This window comes from Mustelus asterias, chromosome 6 (assembly GCF_964213995.1).
Source record: "Mustelus asterias chromosome 6, sMusAst1.hap1.1, whole genome shotgun sequence".
NCBI classification, from domain to species: Eukaryota; Metazoa; Chordata; class Chondrichthyes; order Carcharhiniformes; family Triakidae; genus Mustelus; species Mustelus asterias.
The window spans coordinates 39,363,306-39,382,274 of NC_135806.1; the positions used below are offsets into that span (position 1 = coordinate 39,363,306).

Below are 18,969 nucleotides of genomic sequence, written 5' to 3' on the forward strand. Positions count from 1 at the left end.
GGCTGCCCATCACCTCCCCCGTTGTGTGCTTAATTGCAGATGAGCTGGGATGAATAGATGGGCAGCAGGTAAGGTGCCCACTGGATATATGTGCCCATCAGTAGGGGGTAGTAAAATCCAGCCTTTTAACTCCATTTTCCTCTTCACTTACTGAATGTTCTTCATTTCACATTTCCAGCAATTGTGGCAATTGTACATATCTGCTTGTACATGGAATCTGAGCAGCACAATAATCCCTCCCTTCCCCAAGCAAGGTCAGAATGGGAATTTCCCAGGTGAACATTGAACAATCAATATCTACACTGTGGCAGAAGGATAAAGCTATGAAATGATGACACAGTGAGGCAGAGTGAGTCTCATGCTTTAGGAATGGGTCACTCTTGTTAGTTTAAACATGTGACTTACTCTGAATATCACTGATTAGACATTGCTTCGTGAATTGAGCAGGGCAGCCCTCTTAGCTGATGTCCACCATTGCCCCAAATCCTTTCTCATTCCATGGCATGAACATGAGCTAATTTCCTGTGGACCAATTAACCAGATACAGGTCACCATCCTTTTATCGTGACCTCAAGGCTAATGTTGAACTGTTTCACTCAAACCTTCTGAACCTGCCTTACCTTCCCCTTCAAAGGTTGTTGTCTGCTTTCAGCATTGCTAACCACATGGTGCGGTGAGGTTTCAAAGTGGGCAATACATCAGCAACATTGCTTTTGTTGCATTTACTATTACACACACACAGGAAGGCCATGGAGAAGATGGCTGGAATGAGACGAAGCAAGATTGGGTGAATAGTTGAATTTTTGTGGCAGATGAGTTGCTGTGGCAGTGAGCAGGCATGGCAAAGTGTATTTCTGGTGGACCCTTTGAAATATGCTCACCAACTCCCATTGGGGGCTTGAACTCCTGGCTGAGAACCCCGCTCCCTGCTGAAGACCATTTCAAAAATGGGCAAAACACAAAAGGTGGCATTGATGTAAGAATGGTCCTTGATGCCATAACAAAATCCCAATTACTGCTGGTAAGGTGGCGGGGAGGGTGGAGGCTAATCCTCCCCAAGAGGCATCAACACCCCGATGGCATCCCCGATTCTCCCCTCCACACTCACCTGGCCAGCCCCAATTGCCCCTCTCGATGGCCAGCCTGACTCCGCCCCCATGGCTAGCCCCAATCGCCCACCTCCCTCTCCCACTGATTGCTGCTGCAGAGTGCACAGCGGATCACCCCCCCCCCCAACACCACTGATCAGCCGACTCCCAATCTGGCCCCACCCCAGAAGGTCCCGCCCCAGAAGGCATCACCTCCTTGGCTGGGTTGCCAGTGGGCAGTGACAGGGTACCAGTCTGGCACTGCCCAAGGGACACCTCCCCTGCCCCTGACCTCCCGGAGGGGCCTCTATGGCCTCTGTCCCCCACCAGCAAGGTGATCACGCCTGGTCCCTGTTGATGTGGAGCAGCTGGTGGGATCCTCTCCGAGCAGAGGCAGAAACATTAGCGAAACCAGATGATACCGTCCTGGGTTTGCTAATGAGATGGAAATTTCAATATTCTAATCAGCCTTGCGCTGTTCCCCCACACGAGGCTGATGATGCCATAAAAAATGACTTGGGAAAGTCGTGACTGGCTCCTGCTTCAACCCTCCCGTTGACGTCTCCCGGCCCGATGTGCAGCAGGCCAGGAAAATTGTGCCATTTGCCTCACCGCATCCCCTCCGAAGCTGAAAGAAGCAATGAGCAACATCCTCGGACATCAGCTTTGGGTGAAGCGCTGAACCCTGCCCATCGCCCTTACCTTTAAATACCAGAGGTCAGGAGTCTCAGCAAGTGATGTACCACATGATTACCTTTGTTTGGATCAAAGCAGCCCGTTCCCTGTTCCCATTAACTCACAGATGGATACACTATGTTGCTGCCATTATTTTACCTTAGATTGACAGTATAAAATAACACATTGTCCAAAGCACAATATGGAAATATTTCAATAATATAGCTCTCAGTTTAGGTGGAGGTTGCTTCATTCTAGAAAGGGAAATCACTGATAATCTTTTTTCTATGTAGCTTACACTGAATTACGCCCCTTAACTTAACAATTGGCCTGATTGAGTCAATCTCCTTCTGTTTTGTCGTATGATAGTGATTTAGACACGGTTTTAGGGATTGTCTATTCTGCCAAAGTATGCTACACCAATCTGTAGATTCTGAAAATCATTACGCTTTAATTACAGTAACTATTCACACATTTGGATTTCTACACGAGGTTGGAGCCTCTCCTCCTTCCAGATCGCTTACTTCTCAGTCATATGATCTTTCTTTTGATATGATTTGATTTATTCTTGTCACATGTATTGTTATACAGTGAAAAGTATTGTTTCTTGCGCACTATACAGACAAAACACACCGTTCATAGAGAAGGAAAGGAGAGCGTGCAGAATGTAGTGTTACAGTCATAGCTAGGGTGTGGAGAAAGATCACCTTAATACGAGGAAGGTCCATTCAAAAGTCTGAAGAAGCTGTTCTTGAGTCGGTTGGATCTGACATCATTATCACATCAGCATCATGGATGTTTTGGATGTTGATCCTTCACGCTACACCTTCTCCCTGAGATGTAGGCATTGACCTCTGGAGTGCTGAGGCATTGAACCCCTCAGTGGATGGGTTATCTTTCTCACTTAGATCCTTAGTTTTTAATTGAATCTCTCGCAGGAGCTCTAGGACTAGGTCGAGACCTTAACCCTTCCATTTAAGCAAGGAGGAAGCGAGCAGTTCAGGGACCGTAGTCTTGTTGGTTTAATATCAGTAGTCGGCAAAATGCTCAAATCAATTAGAGACGTGGTAACAGGGGGCTTAGAAAATCATATGATGAAGCAGAGTCAACACAGCTTTATGGAAAGGAATTGTGGTTGACAGGGCTATTCAGAGTTTTTGAGGATGTAACTAATAAGATGGTAACTGATAAGTGGGACCCGATTGATGTGATGTATTGAATTATCAAAAAGTACACAAGAACTTGCTACTCACAATTAGGACTCATGTGACTGGAGATAATCTATTATCATAGATTGAGGATTGATATCTGTTCTTTTTTTGTTTAATAAATACTTTATTTTATTGAAAGTTCACCAGCAGCCCTGTGGCTCTGGTTCATCCACGTTGCTAAACAAAATGTAAGGGGCGATCTTACCAAAAAGATTTAAAGTGCCAAACAAGTGTGAAAACGGGAGAGAATCGTGCTGATTCTTTGGGCGAGTTAAAAATCCAATCTTACCACACTCTGAGGAAAAGATGAAGCAAGATCTGTTTCCCACCAGCAGGGGAGAGGGCAGGGTCTAAGCTCACAGAAACCCAGCTGATTACAGCAGAGAGCGCCATTGCACATGTGCAGATCTCTCTGTACTGTGCAGCAGCACAAAACAGAGAGATCTGTCACTGTCTCCCCTCAGCAATCATTGGCCTCCACAGTGGATCACTCCCCCCATGCACGGCGCACGGTTCGGCAGATCGCCGGTTGCAGAGTGTGCAGCGTTTCCCCCCCCCCGATGCCAGTTGCAGAGTGCACTGCATTCCCTCCCACCCGACCCCGCTTGCAGAGTGCGCAGCATCCCTGCACCCACTTTTCCTTAGGCCCCACCCCCTCAGGCCCCACTCCCCCATTGGCACTCCCCTGGTGCCTGGTGGGCACTGCAGGTACCAGGCTGGCACTGCCCAAAGAGCACGCCCTGCCCCTGACCTCCTGGGGGAGCCTTCATGACAGGTCCCCATTGATGGGGACCATACGTAATCCTCGGAAGTGAATCTGGACAATTATATCCCAGGTCCACTTGTAATATTTAAGTTCCATTTTACATTGAATTTAAATATTATAATCAGCCTCACCTCCTTTTCAGGCATGAGGCTGATCTCGCAGGTATCCGGTACTGGTCAGGTCACAAAAGGTGAGAAATGGGGCGCAGACCCAATTTCTCGGCTCTCCGGTGATCTTACCAGCTCGTCCCATCCATCGACCGATGGGGTGAGAAGATAGGATTGCCCCCGAGGATCTGTCAACCAAGCTCTGGTACCGCTCCGGGACCTGACTGGATCCAGCCTTAACATCCACTAGGATCATAACACTTAAGAGAAATATATCGAACCACCTGAGGGTGTAGAGAGAAATCAGTAGGGAGATTTGTGAAGCTTTACCTGAGAGCCATTAGACACTGGGAGATACCAATAGACTAATTTGGGAGACCAATGGTCCAATGGAGCAACAGGCTAATTTTGTCTACATATTTAAAAATAAACATAGACAAATACAGCCCAATCTACCTGCTGGACTCTACAAGGATTTGTGTGTTTCACCAACACCAGGAAAATGATTATTCAGCTTTATAAGTTTCCTTTTGTTTCACTGACTTTATTGTTTAATGCTTTCATTAGTTCTGCTCCTTTAAAGAAACAGGGGCAGATTTAAATGGGGTTTTGTTGATGATACTAGGACAATCAATGTATCCTTGCGAATTGTGAGTTTCATTTTGATCCTATGGTCCTTCAATGGGTAAAGTGGGAAATTACTAACCAGTCAATAAGATTTTTAGACAGTAGACATTAAGGTACTGACAGGGCTAGCAGCAAAGAGTTAAATGATTCATAAAGCAAGACTATAAGCCAACAAGAGAATAGTTTACACACATATGAAATGCAGTAAAGAGATTTAAACAAGTGACTATTGTTTAAAACATATATACAGATATTTTGAATGCATTTTAAGTATTATATGAATTATAAACAAAGTTAGTCAAGGCAAGTTACTGCAAGGCATGATGATTTAGGTGAAGGGCTTATTAGCGTCTTTGAAAAACCTTAGAGTAAGCAGACTGATATCAGATAGGGTCTTAAACAAGGACAGAAAGTGAAACATTTATGAATTGGCTTTTCATTGTTCAGATCAGCTGGTAATGCACCCAGACGTGGGAATGCATGGCTGTCTAATTTAACAGTGACCTAAAAATGAACCCATGAGAACATTCACTCTGACCTTTCCAGAAGGCATTCAAGGTAACTTAGCAATGGAAAGTTAGTCCTAGCCAGAATAGGTGGTAGCGTCTGGATTTAATGGACAAATAGAATACCATAATGCATGGTGGACAGCATGGTGGCACATTGGTTAACACTGCTGCCTCACAGTGCCAGGGACCTGGGTTTGATTCCTGGCTTGGGTCACTGTCTGTGTGGAGTTTACACATTCTCCCCGTGTCTGCGTGGGTTTCCTCCAGGTGCTCCGGCTTCCTCCCACAATCCAAAGATTGAACATAGAACATAGAAAAAATACAGCACAAACAGGCCCTTCGCCCCACAAGTTGCGCCGGTCATGCCTCTACCTACCTAGGCTTATATATAGGCTTACCTATAACCCTCAATCCTATTAAGTCCCATGTACTCATCCAGAAGTCTCTGAAAAGACCCTATCGAGTTTGCCTCCACCGTCACTGATGGCAGCAGATTCCACTCACCCACCACCCTCTGAGTGAAAAACTTACCCCTGACATCTCCTCTGTACCTACTCCCCAGTACCTTAAACCTGTGTCCTCTCGTAGCAGCCATTTCAGCCCTGGGAAAAAGCCTCCGAGAATCCACCCGATCTATACCTCTCAACATCTTGTACACCTCTCATCCTTTGTCTCTCCAAGGAGAAAAGACCGAGCTCCCTCAACCTATCCTCATAAGGCATGCCAACCAATCCAGGCAACATCCTTGTAAATCTTTTCTGCACCCTTTCAATCATTTCCACATCCCTCCTGTAATGAGGCGACCAGAACAGTACTCCAAGTGGGGTCTGACGAGGGTCTTATAAAGCTGCATCATTATCTCCTGACTCCTAAACTCAATCCCTCGATTGATGAAGGCCAGCACACCATACGTCTTCTTAACCACCTCCTCTACCTGCGAGGCCGATTTAAGAGTCCTATGGACCCAGACCCCAAGGTCCTTCTGATTCTCTACACTGCTAAGAGTCTTACCCTTGATATTATACTCCTTCATCCCATTTGACCTGCCAAAATGGACCACTGCACATTTATCCGGGGGTTGAAGTCCATCTGCCACTTCTCCACCCAGTCTTGCATCCTATCTATGTCACGCTGCAGCTTCTGACATCCCTCCAACCTATCCACAACACCACCAACCTTCGTGGCATCGGCTAACTTACCAACCCATCCCTCCACTTCCTCATCCAGGTCATTTATGAAAATGACAAACAGCAAGGGTCCCAGAACAGATCCCTGGGGCACTCCACTGGTGACCGACCTCCATTCAGAAAAAGACCCATCTACAACCACTCTCTGCCTTCTGCAGGCAAGCCAGTTCTGGATGTGCGGGTTAGGTTGATTGGCCATGCTAAATTGCCCCTTAGTGTCCTGGGATGTGTAGGTTAGAGGGATTCGCGGGGTAAATACATGGGGTTACGGGGATAGGACATGGGTGGGATTGTTGTCGGTGAAGACTTGATGGACCAAATGGCCTCTTTCTGCACTGTAGGAATTCTATGATTCTATGGATGGTAAATGCCGATTGACTGGAGTACATGACAATTATTATTATTGATTTGTATATGATGAAGATGATTTGATTTTAAACTAATCTAAGGCAGGAATAATTGATAAGAAAAACTATAATTGATCTGTTTTTGATTGTATATATCAGATTCATCAGAGAGCCTCTGTTGCTCTATTTCAGAGCTACTTAACCCTTTTGGTGATCTCCAAGCATCAGCTTGTTGTGTTTTTGGTTTGAATAAATGTTACGTCTTTATACAGAGGTATCTGCCTTGTGAGCTTTGTATTGTCTATAGTTATGACAGTACTGACCATCTCGATTTACCCCACAACAATAGGTTACTGTTTAAACAGGGAATTCCAATAAGCAATGTTGAGATTGTAATTTCGTCAAAGAACTGACTTATTGGTGACTAAACCAAAATTCTTTAAAGACAGTTTGTAAATGGTTTGTTGTTTCTCAATTTTAAAATGGATTAATTAATTAATTGCACACAAAAGGCTGAATGATTCTTAAAGAACAAAGTCAATCTGAATCGCAGAAATCCTGGTTTGATGAAAGCCTTCATTTGCCTTTATTGTTACTCCCGCATTCTCCGTTCTGTTGGATCCGGATATTCATCCCGGTTTGCCTGGAATAGCAGCAGAGCATCAGCAAAATCACAGTCTAGAATGGAGGGAGTTATTGCCAGTGTACAATGTTGTTGAATCTACCTGTAGTACAGCCTTGCTGCTAGGTTGCAGGGCACTCCTGCAGCTCTCACTTATTTTACTGTGCTCTAATGGCCACCAAACGCAGTGGGGGTTATTTTAACCTTTATTACTGGGACAGATAAAGGGTTGTATGTACAGGATGCTACTTTACATCCTGCCCAATTTCCTTCATTTTTCATGCCATCCTATGTTGGTGGTGCGAGGTGAGGTACATTGTGAGGAGGCTCGTGTCAAGCAGAAACATCAGCATTGACCTGTAGACATGAAGGGCCTTTTCTGTGCTGTAGGTAATGTGTAAAACTGTGTATACAGCCAGGTGTAAAGAATCACTGAAGGAAGGGATCCATCACCACAACCTTCTCCGGGCAAGATGGAACGGACAATAAATGTAGCCCCGCCCACATCCCAAGAACAGTTTTTTAATGAGGTGTTTGGGGGAACTTGTATATTATTTGGTTGTTGAGTTTGCTGACATAACAGCAAGGACAACACATCTAAAATAACCCATTGGTTATGAAAAACCTTCATTAGCTGGGCCTGGGTAGCTGTCAGTAAAGCATCAGATTTTTAACCTGAGGGTCCAGGGTTCAATTCCCGTCTGGGCGATGCTTCTGGCTCCCCAGGGAACTGCAGGGAAATGTAATGAATGCACAGAAATATAAGTAGGAGTAGGCCATTCGTCCCTTTTAACCTCCTCACCCATTCATTATGATCATGGCGAATCATCCAATTCAATAGCATATTCCAGCATTCCCTGCCCGCACACCCCCCCCCCCCTGCCCATATCCCTTGATCACCTTTGTCCAAGAGATATATCTAACTCCTTCCTGAAAGCATACAGGTTTTGGCTTCAACTGCTCTGGGGAGGCATGGTGACACAGTGGTTAGCACTGCTGCCTCACAGTGCCAGGGACGCAGGCTCGATTCTGGCCTTGGGTGACTGTGTGGAGTTTGCACATTCTCCCCGTGTCTGTGTGTGTTTTCCTCCGGGTATTCCAGTTTCCTCGCACACTCCAAAGATGTGCAGGTAGGTGGATTGGCCATGCAAAATTGTTCCTCGGTGGTAGGGGGATTAGCAGGGTGAATACGGGGGGTTGAGTTTGGGCGATAGAGCCTGGGTAGGATTGTGGTTGGTGCGGACACAATGGGCCAAATAGAACATAGAACATAGAACAGTACAGCACAGAACAGGCCCTTCGGCCCACGATGTTGTGCCGAGCTTTATCTGAAACCAAGATCAAGCTATCCCACTCCCTATCATCCTGGTGTGCTCCATGTGCCTATCCAATAACCGCTTAAATGTTCCTAAAGTGTCTGACTCCACTATCACTGCAGGCAGTCCATTCCACACCCCAACCACTCTCTGCGTAAAGAACCTACCTCTGATATCCTTCCTGTATCTCCCACCACGAACCCTATAGTTATGCCCCCTTGTAATAGCTCCACCCACCCGAGGAAATAGTCTTTGAACGTTCACTCTATCTATCCCCTTCATCATTTTATAAACCTCTATTAAGTATCCCCTCAGCCTCCTCCGCTCCAGAGAGAACAGCCCTATCTCCCTCAACCTTTCCTCATAAGACTTACCCTCCAAACCAGGCAGCATCCTGGTAAATCTCCTCTGCACTCTTTCCAGCGCTTCCACATCCTTCTTATAGTGAGGTGACCAGAACTGCACACAATATTCCAAATGTGGTCTCACCAAGGTCCTGTACAGTTGCAGCATAACCCCACGGCTCTTAAGCTCCAACCCCCTGTTAATAAAAGCTAACACACTATAGGCCTTCTTCACAGCTCTATCCACTTGAGTGGCAACCTTTTGAGATCTGTGGATATGGACCCCAAGATCTCTCTGTTCCTCCACAGTCTTCAGAACCCTACCTTTGACCCTGTAATCCACATTTAAATTAGTCCTACCAAAATGAATCACCTCACATTTATCAGGGTTAAACTCCATTTGCCATTTTTCAGCCCAGCTTTGCATCCTATCTATGTCTCTTTGCAGCCTACAACAGCCCTCCACCTCATCCACTACTCCACCAATCTTGGTGTCATCAGCAAATTTACTGATCCACCCTTCAGCCCCCTCCTCTAAGTCATTAATAAAAATGGCCTCCTTTTACACTATAGGGATTTTATGATTATGTTAAAGTTAGAAGTGCCATGCAAATAAAAATTCCTAATTTTCCTCAACAAAGGACTACTTTACATTAAAGTAGCTTCTTTTCCCCACTAGCTGCTGACCACTCAGCTCCCATTCTGCCCCCCATGCTAGATGTAAATAATTCCCTCTCCTCGATACTGTCAACATAAATAAAAATATTCTTGGCTCCTCTGCCCCTGTAAAATAGAATCCCCAATGGCTTTTCCTTTCCAATTCCCTTGTATATGTTGTCACCTCTTACATCTGTCCCAGCTTTCCCGTAGCTCCATATTTGGATATTTGAAATCAGGTTTCCACCTCTGGCACTGGTCGTTATCAAAATCACAGATGGCACGCTCTGTGACCGTAGTAACTATCCCTCCTCATCTTTTTCCAGCTGTCTGCAGCCTTTCATCTGGTTTACCGCACCACCTTCATCCACCCATCACCTCTCCTTTCTTGTCCAACTGGATGGGACAGCTCTCACCTGGTTCTACTCTTATCAAGTTGTAGCCACAGAATCTGCTGCAATGGTTTTCCCTCCCTCTTCCTCACTCTTCCCTTTGTAGATCCCTAAGGAGCTGAACTCTCTTCTATTTCTTACCTACACGCTGCTTCTTGGCAACATCATCTGAAACCAGGTCAAACTCAACACCCAGACTACACCCAGCACTATCTCACCGCTACCTTTCTCAAACACTCAACCCCCAACGCGGCCTCTGATATGTTCAGTGCTCGGCTGACATCCAGTGTTTTATGAGCAGAAATCTTCTTCAATTAAATATCTGAGACTGAAATCACTGTCTTCAGCTTCTATCAACAATTCAACACCCTGGATATTCATTCCTCTCTCTGACCAGGCGGCACGGTGGCACAGTGGTTAGCACTGCTGCCACACAGCGCCAGGGACCAGGGTACAGTTCCAGCCTCGGGTGACTGTGAGGGGTTTGCATGTTCACCCTGTGTTTGTGTGGGTTTCCTCCGGGTGCTCCGGTTTTCTCCCACACTCCAGAGATGTGTAGGTTAGATGGATTAGCCGAGGTTAATGTGTGGGGATACAGGGATAGAGCAGGGAGGAGGGCCAGGCTAAGATATTCTGTGCATTGGCCCACTCAGCGCTATGCTGCCGGCCTCTCCAACGAGAATAGGCCTCACCCCGAGCTTTGTAGCGTAATTCTCGTGAGTGCACTCTGCACTGCACAGAACATGGGAGATTCATTTTGAGAATGCCGTGGGATTTACTCCAATTTTTACACGGATTCGACACTTCGAATTTTTTTGGGAGAATACCAGCCCTTATTTTTAAACTGTGTCCTTTCATAGAATCATAGAACCCTACAGTGCAGAAGGAGGCCATTCTGTCCATCGAGCCTGCACCGACAGCAATCCCACCCAGGCCCTATCCCCATAACCCCACATATTTATCCTACTAATCCCCTGACATCCCCCTAACACTAAGGGGCAATTTTAGCATGGCCAATCAACCTAACCCGCACATTTTGGAATGTGGGAGGAAATCGGAGCACCCAGAGGAAACCCACGCAGACATGGGGAGAATTGTGCAAACTCCACACAGACAGTGGCCCAAAGCCAGAATTGAACTCGGGTCCCTGGCACTGTGAGGCAGCAGTGCTCACCATTGTGTCACCATGCCTTGTTCTAGACTCTCCCACAAGGGGAAATGTCTTCTCAGCATTCACCCAGTTGAGTCCTCTCAGAATCCTATATGTTTCAATCAGATCAACTCTCTTTCTTCCAAACTCCAATGAATATAGGCCCAACCTGTGCAGCCCTTCCTCATAAGACAATCCTTCATCCAGAGGATCAGCCAATTGAATCTTCGTTGAACTGCTTCTAATGCAAATATATCCCTTCTTAAACAAGGAGACCAAAACTTTGCACGATAGTCCAGTTGCGGCCTCACGAGTGCCCTATACTTCCCTATTTTTATATTTCATTCCCCGTTGCAATGAGACTAATATTCAATTTTTCCTCTTAATTGCTTGCTGTACAGTTTTTGTAATGTATGTGCAGGGACACCCTTTGTATTGCAGCATAGTATGGTTTCTCTCTGTTTAAAAAATATTCTGCTTTATACCCTCCTCATAATTTACTTTCCTACCTGGGCGGCACAGTAGCACAGTGGTTAGCACTGCTGCTTCACAGCTCCAGGAACCTGAGTTCGATTCCCGGCTTGGGTTACTGTCTGTGAATAATTTGCACATTCTCCTCGTGTCTGCATGGGTTTCCTCTGGATACTCCGGTTTCCTCCCACAGTCCAAAGATGTGCGGGTTAGGTTGATTGGCCATACTAAGGGCGGCACGGTAGCACAGTGGTTAGCACTGCTGCTTCACAGCTCCAGGGACCTAGGTTCGATTCCCGGCTTGGGTCACTTCTGTGTGGAGTTTGCACATTCTCCTCCTGTCTGCGTGGGTTTCCTCCAGGTGCTCCGGTTTCCTCCCACAGTCCAAAGATGTGCGGGTTAGGTTGATTGGCCATGCTAAAATTGCCCTTTAGTGTCCTTAGATGCGTAGGTTAGAGGGATTAGCAGGTAAATATGTAGGGATAAGGGGGTAGGGCCTGGGTGGGATTGTGGTCGGTGCAGACTCGATGGGCCAAATGGCCTCTTTCTGCACTGTAGGGTTTCTATGTTTCTATGTTTCTAAAATTGCCCCTTAGTGTCCTGAGATGCGTAGGTTAGAAGGATTAGCAGGTAAAATGTGTGGGGATATGGGGGTAGGGCTTGGGTGGGATTGTGGTTGGTGCAGATTCGATGGGCCAGATGGCCTCTTTCTGCACTGTAGGGTTTCTATGATTCTATGATACCTATCTCTGTATCATCAGCAAATTTGGCTATGATACAGTTGATCTCTTCATCCAAGTTATTAATATAGATTGTAAATAATTGACACCTCAGCATGGACTTTTGTGACATTCCACCATTAACCTCAAATGATCCCTGTATCTGTTTCTGGGATTCTTTCCTCCATCATTGGTGGCTGTGCATTCAACTGTCTAGATCCCAATCTTTGGAATTCCCTCCCTAAACTCTCGGTCTCTCTCCCATCTCTCTCCTCCTTTAAGATGTTCCTCAATATCTAGCTGTTTGAACAAGTTTTTAATCACCTGTCTTGCTATCTCCATGTGTTGTTTGGTGTTAAAATCAGGCCTATTAATGCTTCTCTGAAGCACTTTGGAACACGTTACTGTGTTTAACAAGCTACATAAATGCAAGTTGTTGGCACTTTCCTTTCAGCACTCGCTGTAAGGAAAGCCTTTGAACTACAAAGACAATCCGGTAGATGGGCATTTATCAAAACATGACTTGTTAAACTCTAAAGTTCCTGGAATAATTAGGAAAAAGGAGATTGCAGGGGCGATTCTCCCAGCCTGCTGCACTATCAACGGGGGCTGTTTTGTGAGCTTCCCACTGGGCGTCATGGCTTCCGTGAGTCTCCAAGACCAAGATTTCCAGCGTAATCAGCTCTGCACTGGAACTCAACACGGAGCTGATTACAATATGGAAATCCCCATTTGCATTCAATTAGTAGGCCTGGCACTGAGTTCTCTGGGCCCACTAGCATCTCTCCTCCCGCCAGGAGTGGTTCACTCCAGCAGGGTTCATTCCTGCTCCCCACTAATGTGGAACAGGCAGCCCGATCCCACTGGAGGGAAGAGAGGTAATTGAGGTCTCCCCGAGGGGGTCATGGGTAAGGGGGTTGCCCCTTGGGGAGTGCCAGCTTGGCTCCCTGACACTGTCCAAGTGTAAACCAACACTGCCCAGGAGGGCATCTTGGCACTGCCCACCGTGCACGGGGCAGTGCCAAGGGGATGGGGCCGATTTGGGTGGGGCCTATTGGGGCGATCGGTGGGAGGCCCCCTCTGCTACTCTGCAAGAGGATCAGTGGCAGAGAGAGGGAGGACGTGATCGGGGCGGGGGGGAGGGCGGGACTGTCCGCAGGGGAGCTCAGGATTGTCGGGGGGGATTGGGGCTGGCTGAGGGTGGGGGGGACATACGGGCTGGCCCAGGAAGGTCTGGGAGGCCAGTGATTGTGGGGTGGGGGGTTCAGAATGCCAGAAATAGGGAGTCGCAGGGCTGGCCAGCAATTGGGAGGCCAGCTATTCGGGGCCACTGCAGATGCGCCGATCTCCAAGCTGACAGATCGGCGCATGCACAATGGCCCACTTACTGCTATGCTGCCGGCCTCTCAGTGGGAATAGGCCCCGCCCCCTGATTTCCAGAGTGAATTCTGCTCGGACACTCTGTGATGCTCAGAGTGTGGAAGATTCATTCTGGAAATCACACTAAAAAAGCAGCGGGATTTACTCCCATTTTCCCACATGTTGGTGACGTAGAATTGTTTTGGGAGAATCCCAGCCTACCTTTAATGATCCTGCTGTAGGTTCCGATGTTAGCTTCCACCATCACAACAATGAAGTGTCAGAGTAGATTATATAATTGAGTAGGTCTTTGAACCCACTACTTTCCGATTTAGAGGCAAGATTTCTGCCTACTGAACTATGCTGTCATTTAAAAAAATGATCTTTGGTTTTATTTAGGACTGACCTCTTGTACAAGACACAACCAACCTACACAGCTGCTGAATCCAAAGTCATTGTTTAAAGTTTTAAAGTTTATTTATTAGTGTCATAGGTAGGCTTATATTAACAGTGCAATGAAGTTACTGTGAAAATCCCCAAGCCGCCACACTCTGGCGCCTGTTCGGGTACACTGAGGGGGAATTTAGCATGGCCAATGCACCTCACCAGCATGTCTTTGGGACTGTGGGAGGAAACCGGAGCACCCGGAGGAAACCCACACATTGAAAGGCATTGATTGTAATTGCTTGGAATAATCAGGTTACCCAATGAAATAAATATCACCAGAGGTAATTCATTTCATAGTTTATGCCCAGATTTGTTTGTACCGTTAAGAATGATCCCATTTTGTAAAACCCCAGTCATTCGAGGGCAGCAAGTGTCTATTTTGTTCGAGTAGGGCAGTAAGAATGTGGCCGTACCATCGTTTTGCACACAGTGTGCATTCATTGCTATACGTAATGCCGTCAGTTCCACAGACTGGAAGGTAGTTTTGGGTGCACCTTCCTCCAATGTGGCTGGTTGTACAATGCGGCTGTAACATCAAACAGAGTTATTGGTGACTATTGAATACTTTCACATCAACATTGTTCTGAAAAGGACGGGAAGCACAGGTGTTCTAGAATTGATAGTGAAATGTGAATAACAAGCAGTCCAGAATGGAGAGTGAAACAGAGGTATTGGCTTAAGATGCATGCACCACCAGAGGGAGTAACAGAAGATTAAAGGCATCCATCGCTTTAACAGCACATGCAGTTCTGTTTCTGAATGTTTCTTACTGTTCATAGAATCATAGAATCCCTACAGTGCAGGAAGAAGCCATTCGGCCCATCGAGTCTGCACCGACCACAACCCCACCCAGGCCCTACCCCCATATCCCTTTTTACCCGCTAATCCCTCTAACCTACACATCTCAGGACACTAAGGGGCAATTTTTGCATGGCCAGTCAACCTAACCCGCACATCTTTGGACTGTGGGAGGAAACCGGAGCACCCGGAGGAAACCCACGCAGACACGAGGAGAATGTGCAAACTCCACACAGACAGTGACCCGAGCCGGGAATCGAACCCAGGTCCCTGGAGCTGTGAAGCAGCAGTGCTAACCACTGTGCTACTGTGCCGCCCGTTCTTTAATGTTTCCTTTCCAAAACCTTTACCATGGCAATGAGGCTGGTAAAATTATAAAACAATACTTTCAGCTCCTTCTGGAAGGTCAACTTTGTGGAGACTGCATTTTATATTAGGGATTTGGTGAACATGTCGAGCCCAATGATGGCAATCTAGGTTAGTGAGTGGGCCACAAGATTGAAGTCAGGCTTGTTCACTAACCATGAATATGGTTAAATGCATTTAATACACACTGAATATTTCATATTGAATTATAGAAAATGCGTGATCATTAATTAAAAGAACTATGATCAACTTCAAATGGTAAAACAAAATAAATATTTGCACTTTGGACACAGAGGGAGCACACGGCTCTCACAGTCAATGTGTGCAACCAGCATGCACCTCACCTCACTTACCCTTGCCTTACGTGCGGATCCCTTCAGTCAGACAAGTAGGAAAAAAAAACTACACGGACGGAAATCAGCAGAATTTGGCGACACTGAGCGTGGGCAACAATCAACAAAATGTCTCCAGGGCCGCCCTCTGAACCCAGATGGGCTTCATGAGGCCCCGGGGCTGGAGGCTGCCCACTTCTACTATAGTCTGTTGTTAGACTCACACAGCTCCAGCTCAGGGTTAGCAACGCAGAGGCCTGCACAGAGTACACACACACTGATCTCACAAAAATTACCATTCAAACTCCAAAAAAATATATTTTGGATCCTAACAGAAAAGTTTCCTTGGACAGGAGCGCAATCCTGGATCCTTGATTAAACACCATCACTGCACCGCTGATCGAGGTGGTGTTTTAGATGCCGAATCTATCACTTTTTGATGAGCACTCTGAACCATCACCTGTTTTCCCACAGTGGCAGAAGTGACCATGACATTTTGAAGGTGCAATGGCAGGTTTTGCAAGCATAGATGTCAAGAGGAAGACTTTACTTCTCCATTATGGAGGTGAGAAATTGGAAGATATTTTTGACTCACTTTCATTCAGGCAAAATGACTCTGGTTCGGTTAAAAATGCACTTTCATACCCAAGATAAACAATTGTCTATCAACCTACGAAACAAAGGTTTAAAGTTTATTTATTAGAGTCACAAGTAGACTTAATGCAATGAAGTTACTGTGAAAATCCCCTAGTCGCCATACTCTGGTGCCTGTTCGGGTACACTGAGGGAGAATTCAGCATGGCCAATGCACCTAACCAGCACATCTTTTGGACTGTGGGAGGAAACTGGAGCACCCGGAGGAAACCCACCCAGACACAGGGAAAACATGCAGACTCCACACAGACTGTGACCCAAGCCGAGAATTGAACCCAGATCCTTGGAGCTGTGAGGCAGCAGTGCTAACCACTGTGCCACCGCGCCACCAATGAGACAAAAGCTACAGAAGTTGATGCTGCCAACAGTAAATTGCCACACTCCAACTTCAACTCCTGTGAACACTGTTGGTCCCTCATGTGTCAGGAGACCACCTGAAAAGCAGCAACAGCAGTCTCACAAATACAATTATGGATTGTCCAAATTGGCAGTGCTTACCACACCACAACAGAAAGTCCAGTTGCTGGCAAAGAGTGTAAAGCTTGTGGAAAACTCAACTTTGCTCCTGCTTACCACTCATCAGCAACCTCGCCTAGTGAGACCAATGGCAACATAAGGGTTCCACATACATGCACCACAGTGAAAGGGTGAGAATACGCAGTAATGTCGAGGTGAACGGCCCACAATATACTTTTTGTGCCCTCTTTTGGACACAGTAATCAGCCACATGTGACTGTGAGCCACACTGGCTGCTTGGAAGTTGATAGAATCACAGAAAGAGGTCACTTGACCAGCTGGAAATGAGGCACTCAGCCTAATCCCACTCTCCAGCACCTGGTCTGGAACTCTGCAGGGAGTGGCATAGCAGGTACATCCCCAGACACCTTTCCATTCAGCTGAGGGTTTCTGCCTCTGCTGCCCTTTCAGGCAATAAGTTCCAGATCTCTACCATCCTCTGGGTGAATCCTCTAATCTTTCTACCAATCTAAAGCAGAATCATACCTACTCTCTCTCCATAGATGCTGCCAGACCTGTTGAACTTTTACCATTTTTCACCATTTTCTGATTTTACTTTAAAGCTATGCTCCAAAGTCACTGATCTCTCCGCTAAAGTAAACAAGCCCTTCCTATCCACCCTATTCAGGCTCTTCACAATTTTGTACAAAAGTCCTTCACTTTTTCTACACCTCACAACTTTTTTCCATTGTGAATTTCTTTATCTTGTTTGACCTCCCCAAATACATAATCTCACACTTTTCCAGGTTGGATTCCATTTGTCATTTTCCTGCCCATCTGACCAGTACATTAATACCTTCCTGCAGGTTACTGCTATTTTGTGTTGTCTGCATACCCCCTACATTAATGTTGAAATCATTCATATATATCACAAAAAACAGGAGACCTAGTGCTGATGCTGCAGAACCCCACTCGAAACAGCTTTCCATCTCAAAAAACACCCGTCAAAAATTACCTTCTGTTTCCTGCAACTGAACCAATTTTGTATCCATATGTATCTACATATTTATTTGTATAGATGCTCTCGTAGAAACAGGTACATCAGTCAATGTCATGGGAGACATGTTGTTCAGGACTGTCTCACTTTCGGAAACCAGTCAATCTCATTTAGACGCCACAACAAATTCTGAATTCTATGTTATATCGAGAGAAAACGACAGGCTTCTCAATTTCCACATAGTGACAGATTGTTAAATGGTTGTATTCTCATGCAGTTCCTATGCAGACTAGCCACACTCTTGAGTTGTATGCTGACTGCTTCACTGCTATCAGCAAACTGAAAAGTATTACATGCAAGCTGCATGTAGACCCTAATGTGCTCCCATGTGCTGGGGGGTAGGTGGTAGTCATGATGTGGAGATGCCGGCGTTGGACTGGGGTAAACACAGTAAGAAGTTTAACAACAGTTACATTGTACATTGCAAGTTACATTGCAAGAACAACAGGTACATTGGGGGAACTATGCAGACGCTGCGACAACGGATGAATGAACACCGCTCGACAATCACCAGGCAAGACTGTTCTCTTCCTGTTGGGGAGCACTTCAGCGGTCACGAGCATTCGGCCTCTGATATTCGGGTAAGCGTTTTCCAAGGCGGCCTTCGCGACACACGACAGCGCAGAGTCGCTGAGCAGAAACTGATAGCCAAGTTCTGCACACATGAGGACGGCCTCAACCGGGATATTGGGTTCATGTCACACTATTTGTAGCCCCCACAGTTGCCTGGACCTGCAGAGTTTCACTGGCTGTCTTGTCTGGAGACAATACACATCTTTTTAGCCTGTCTTGATGCTCTCTCCACTCACATTGTTTTGTTTTTTAAAGACTTGATTAGTTGTAAGTATTCGCATTCCAACCATTATTCATGTAAATTGAGTTTGTGTCTTTATAAACTCTGTTTGTGAACAGAATTCCCACTCACCTGAAGAAGGGGCTTGGAGCTCCGAAAGCTTGTGTGGCTTTTGCTACCAAATAAACCTGTTGGACTTTAACCTGGTGTTGTTAAACTTCTTACTGGGGGGTAGGTACAGGGGAGATGTTAGGGGTAAGTTTTTCACACAGAGGGTGGTGGGCAAGTGGAATCGGCTGCCGTCAGTGGTGGTGGAGGCGAACTCAATCGGGTCTTTTAAGAGACTCCTGGATGAGTACATGGAGCTTAATAGGATGGAGGGTTATAGGTAGGTCTAGAAGGTAGGGATGTGTTCGGCACAACTTGTGGGCCGAAGGGCCTGTTTGTGCTGTAGTTTTTCTATGTTCTATGTTCTATGTACACATCACCATAGTCAAATACTATTTCATGTCAGAAAAG

The 18,969-nt window shown here is 46.2% G+C and overlaps 1 protein-coding gene across 2 annotated transcripts in view; it reads right to left on the reverse strand.

Moving 5' to 3' along the window:
- Positions 1-5,748: 5,748 nt before the first annotated feature.
- LOC144494816 (serine protease inhibitor Kazal-type 1-like) overlaps positions 5,749-18,969 on the reverse strand; it is a 433,046-nt gene continuing 419,825 nt past the window's right edge. For both annotated transcript variants that reach the window (XR_013498152.1, XM_078214198.1), the window contains 2 exons: positions 14,408-14,520; positions 5,749-7,160 (listed from right to left, as the gene is read on the reverse strand). Coding sequence is in view for 1 of the 2 variants with exons in the window: in XM_078214198.1 (XP_078070324.1) it covers positions 7,094-7,160; positions 14,408-14,520 (180 nt within the window). In the remaining variant the exon portion in view is untranslated. The remainder of the gene's footprint in view (positions 7,161-14,407; positions 14,521-18,969) is intronic.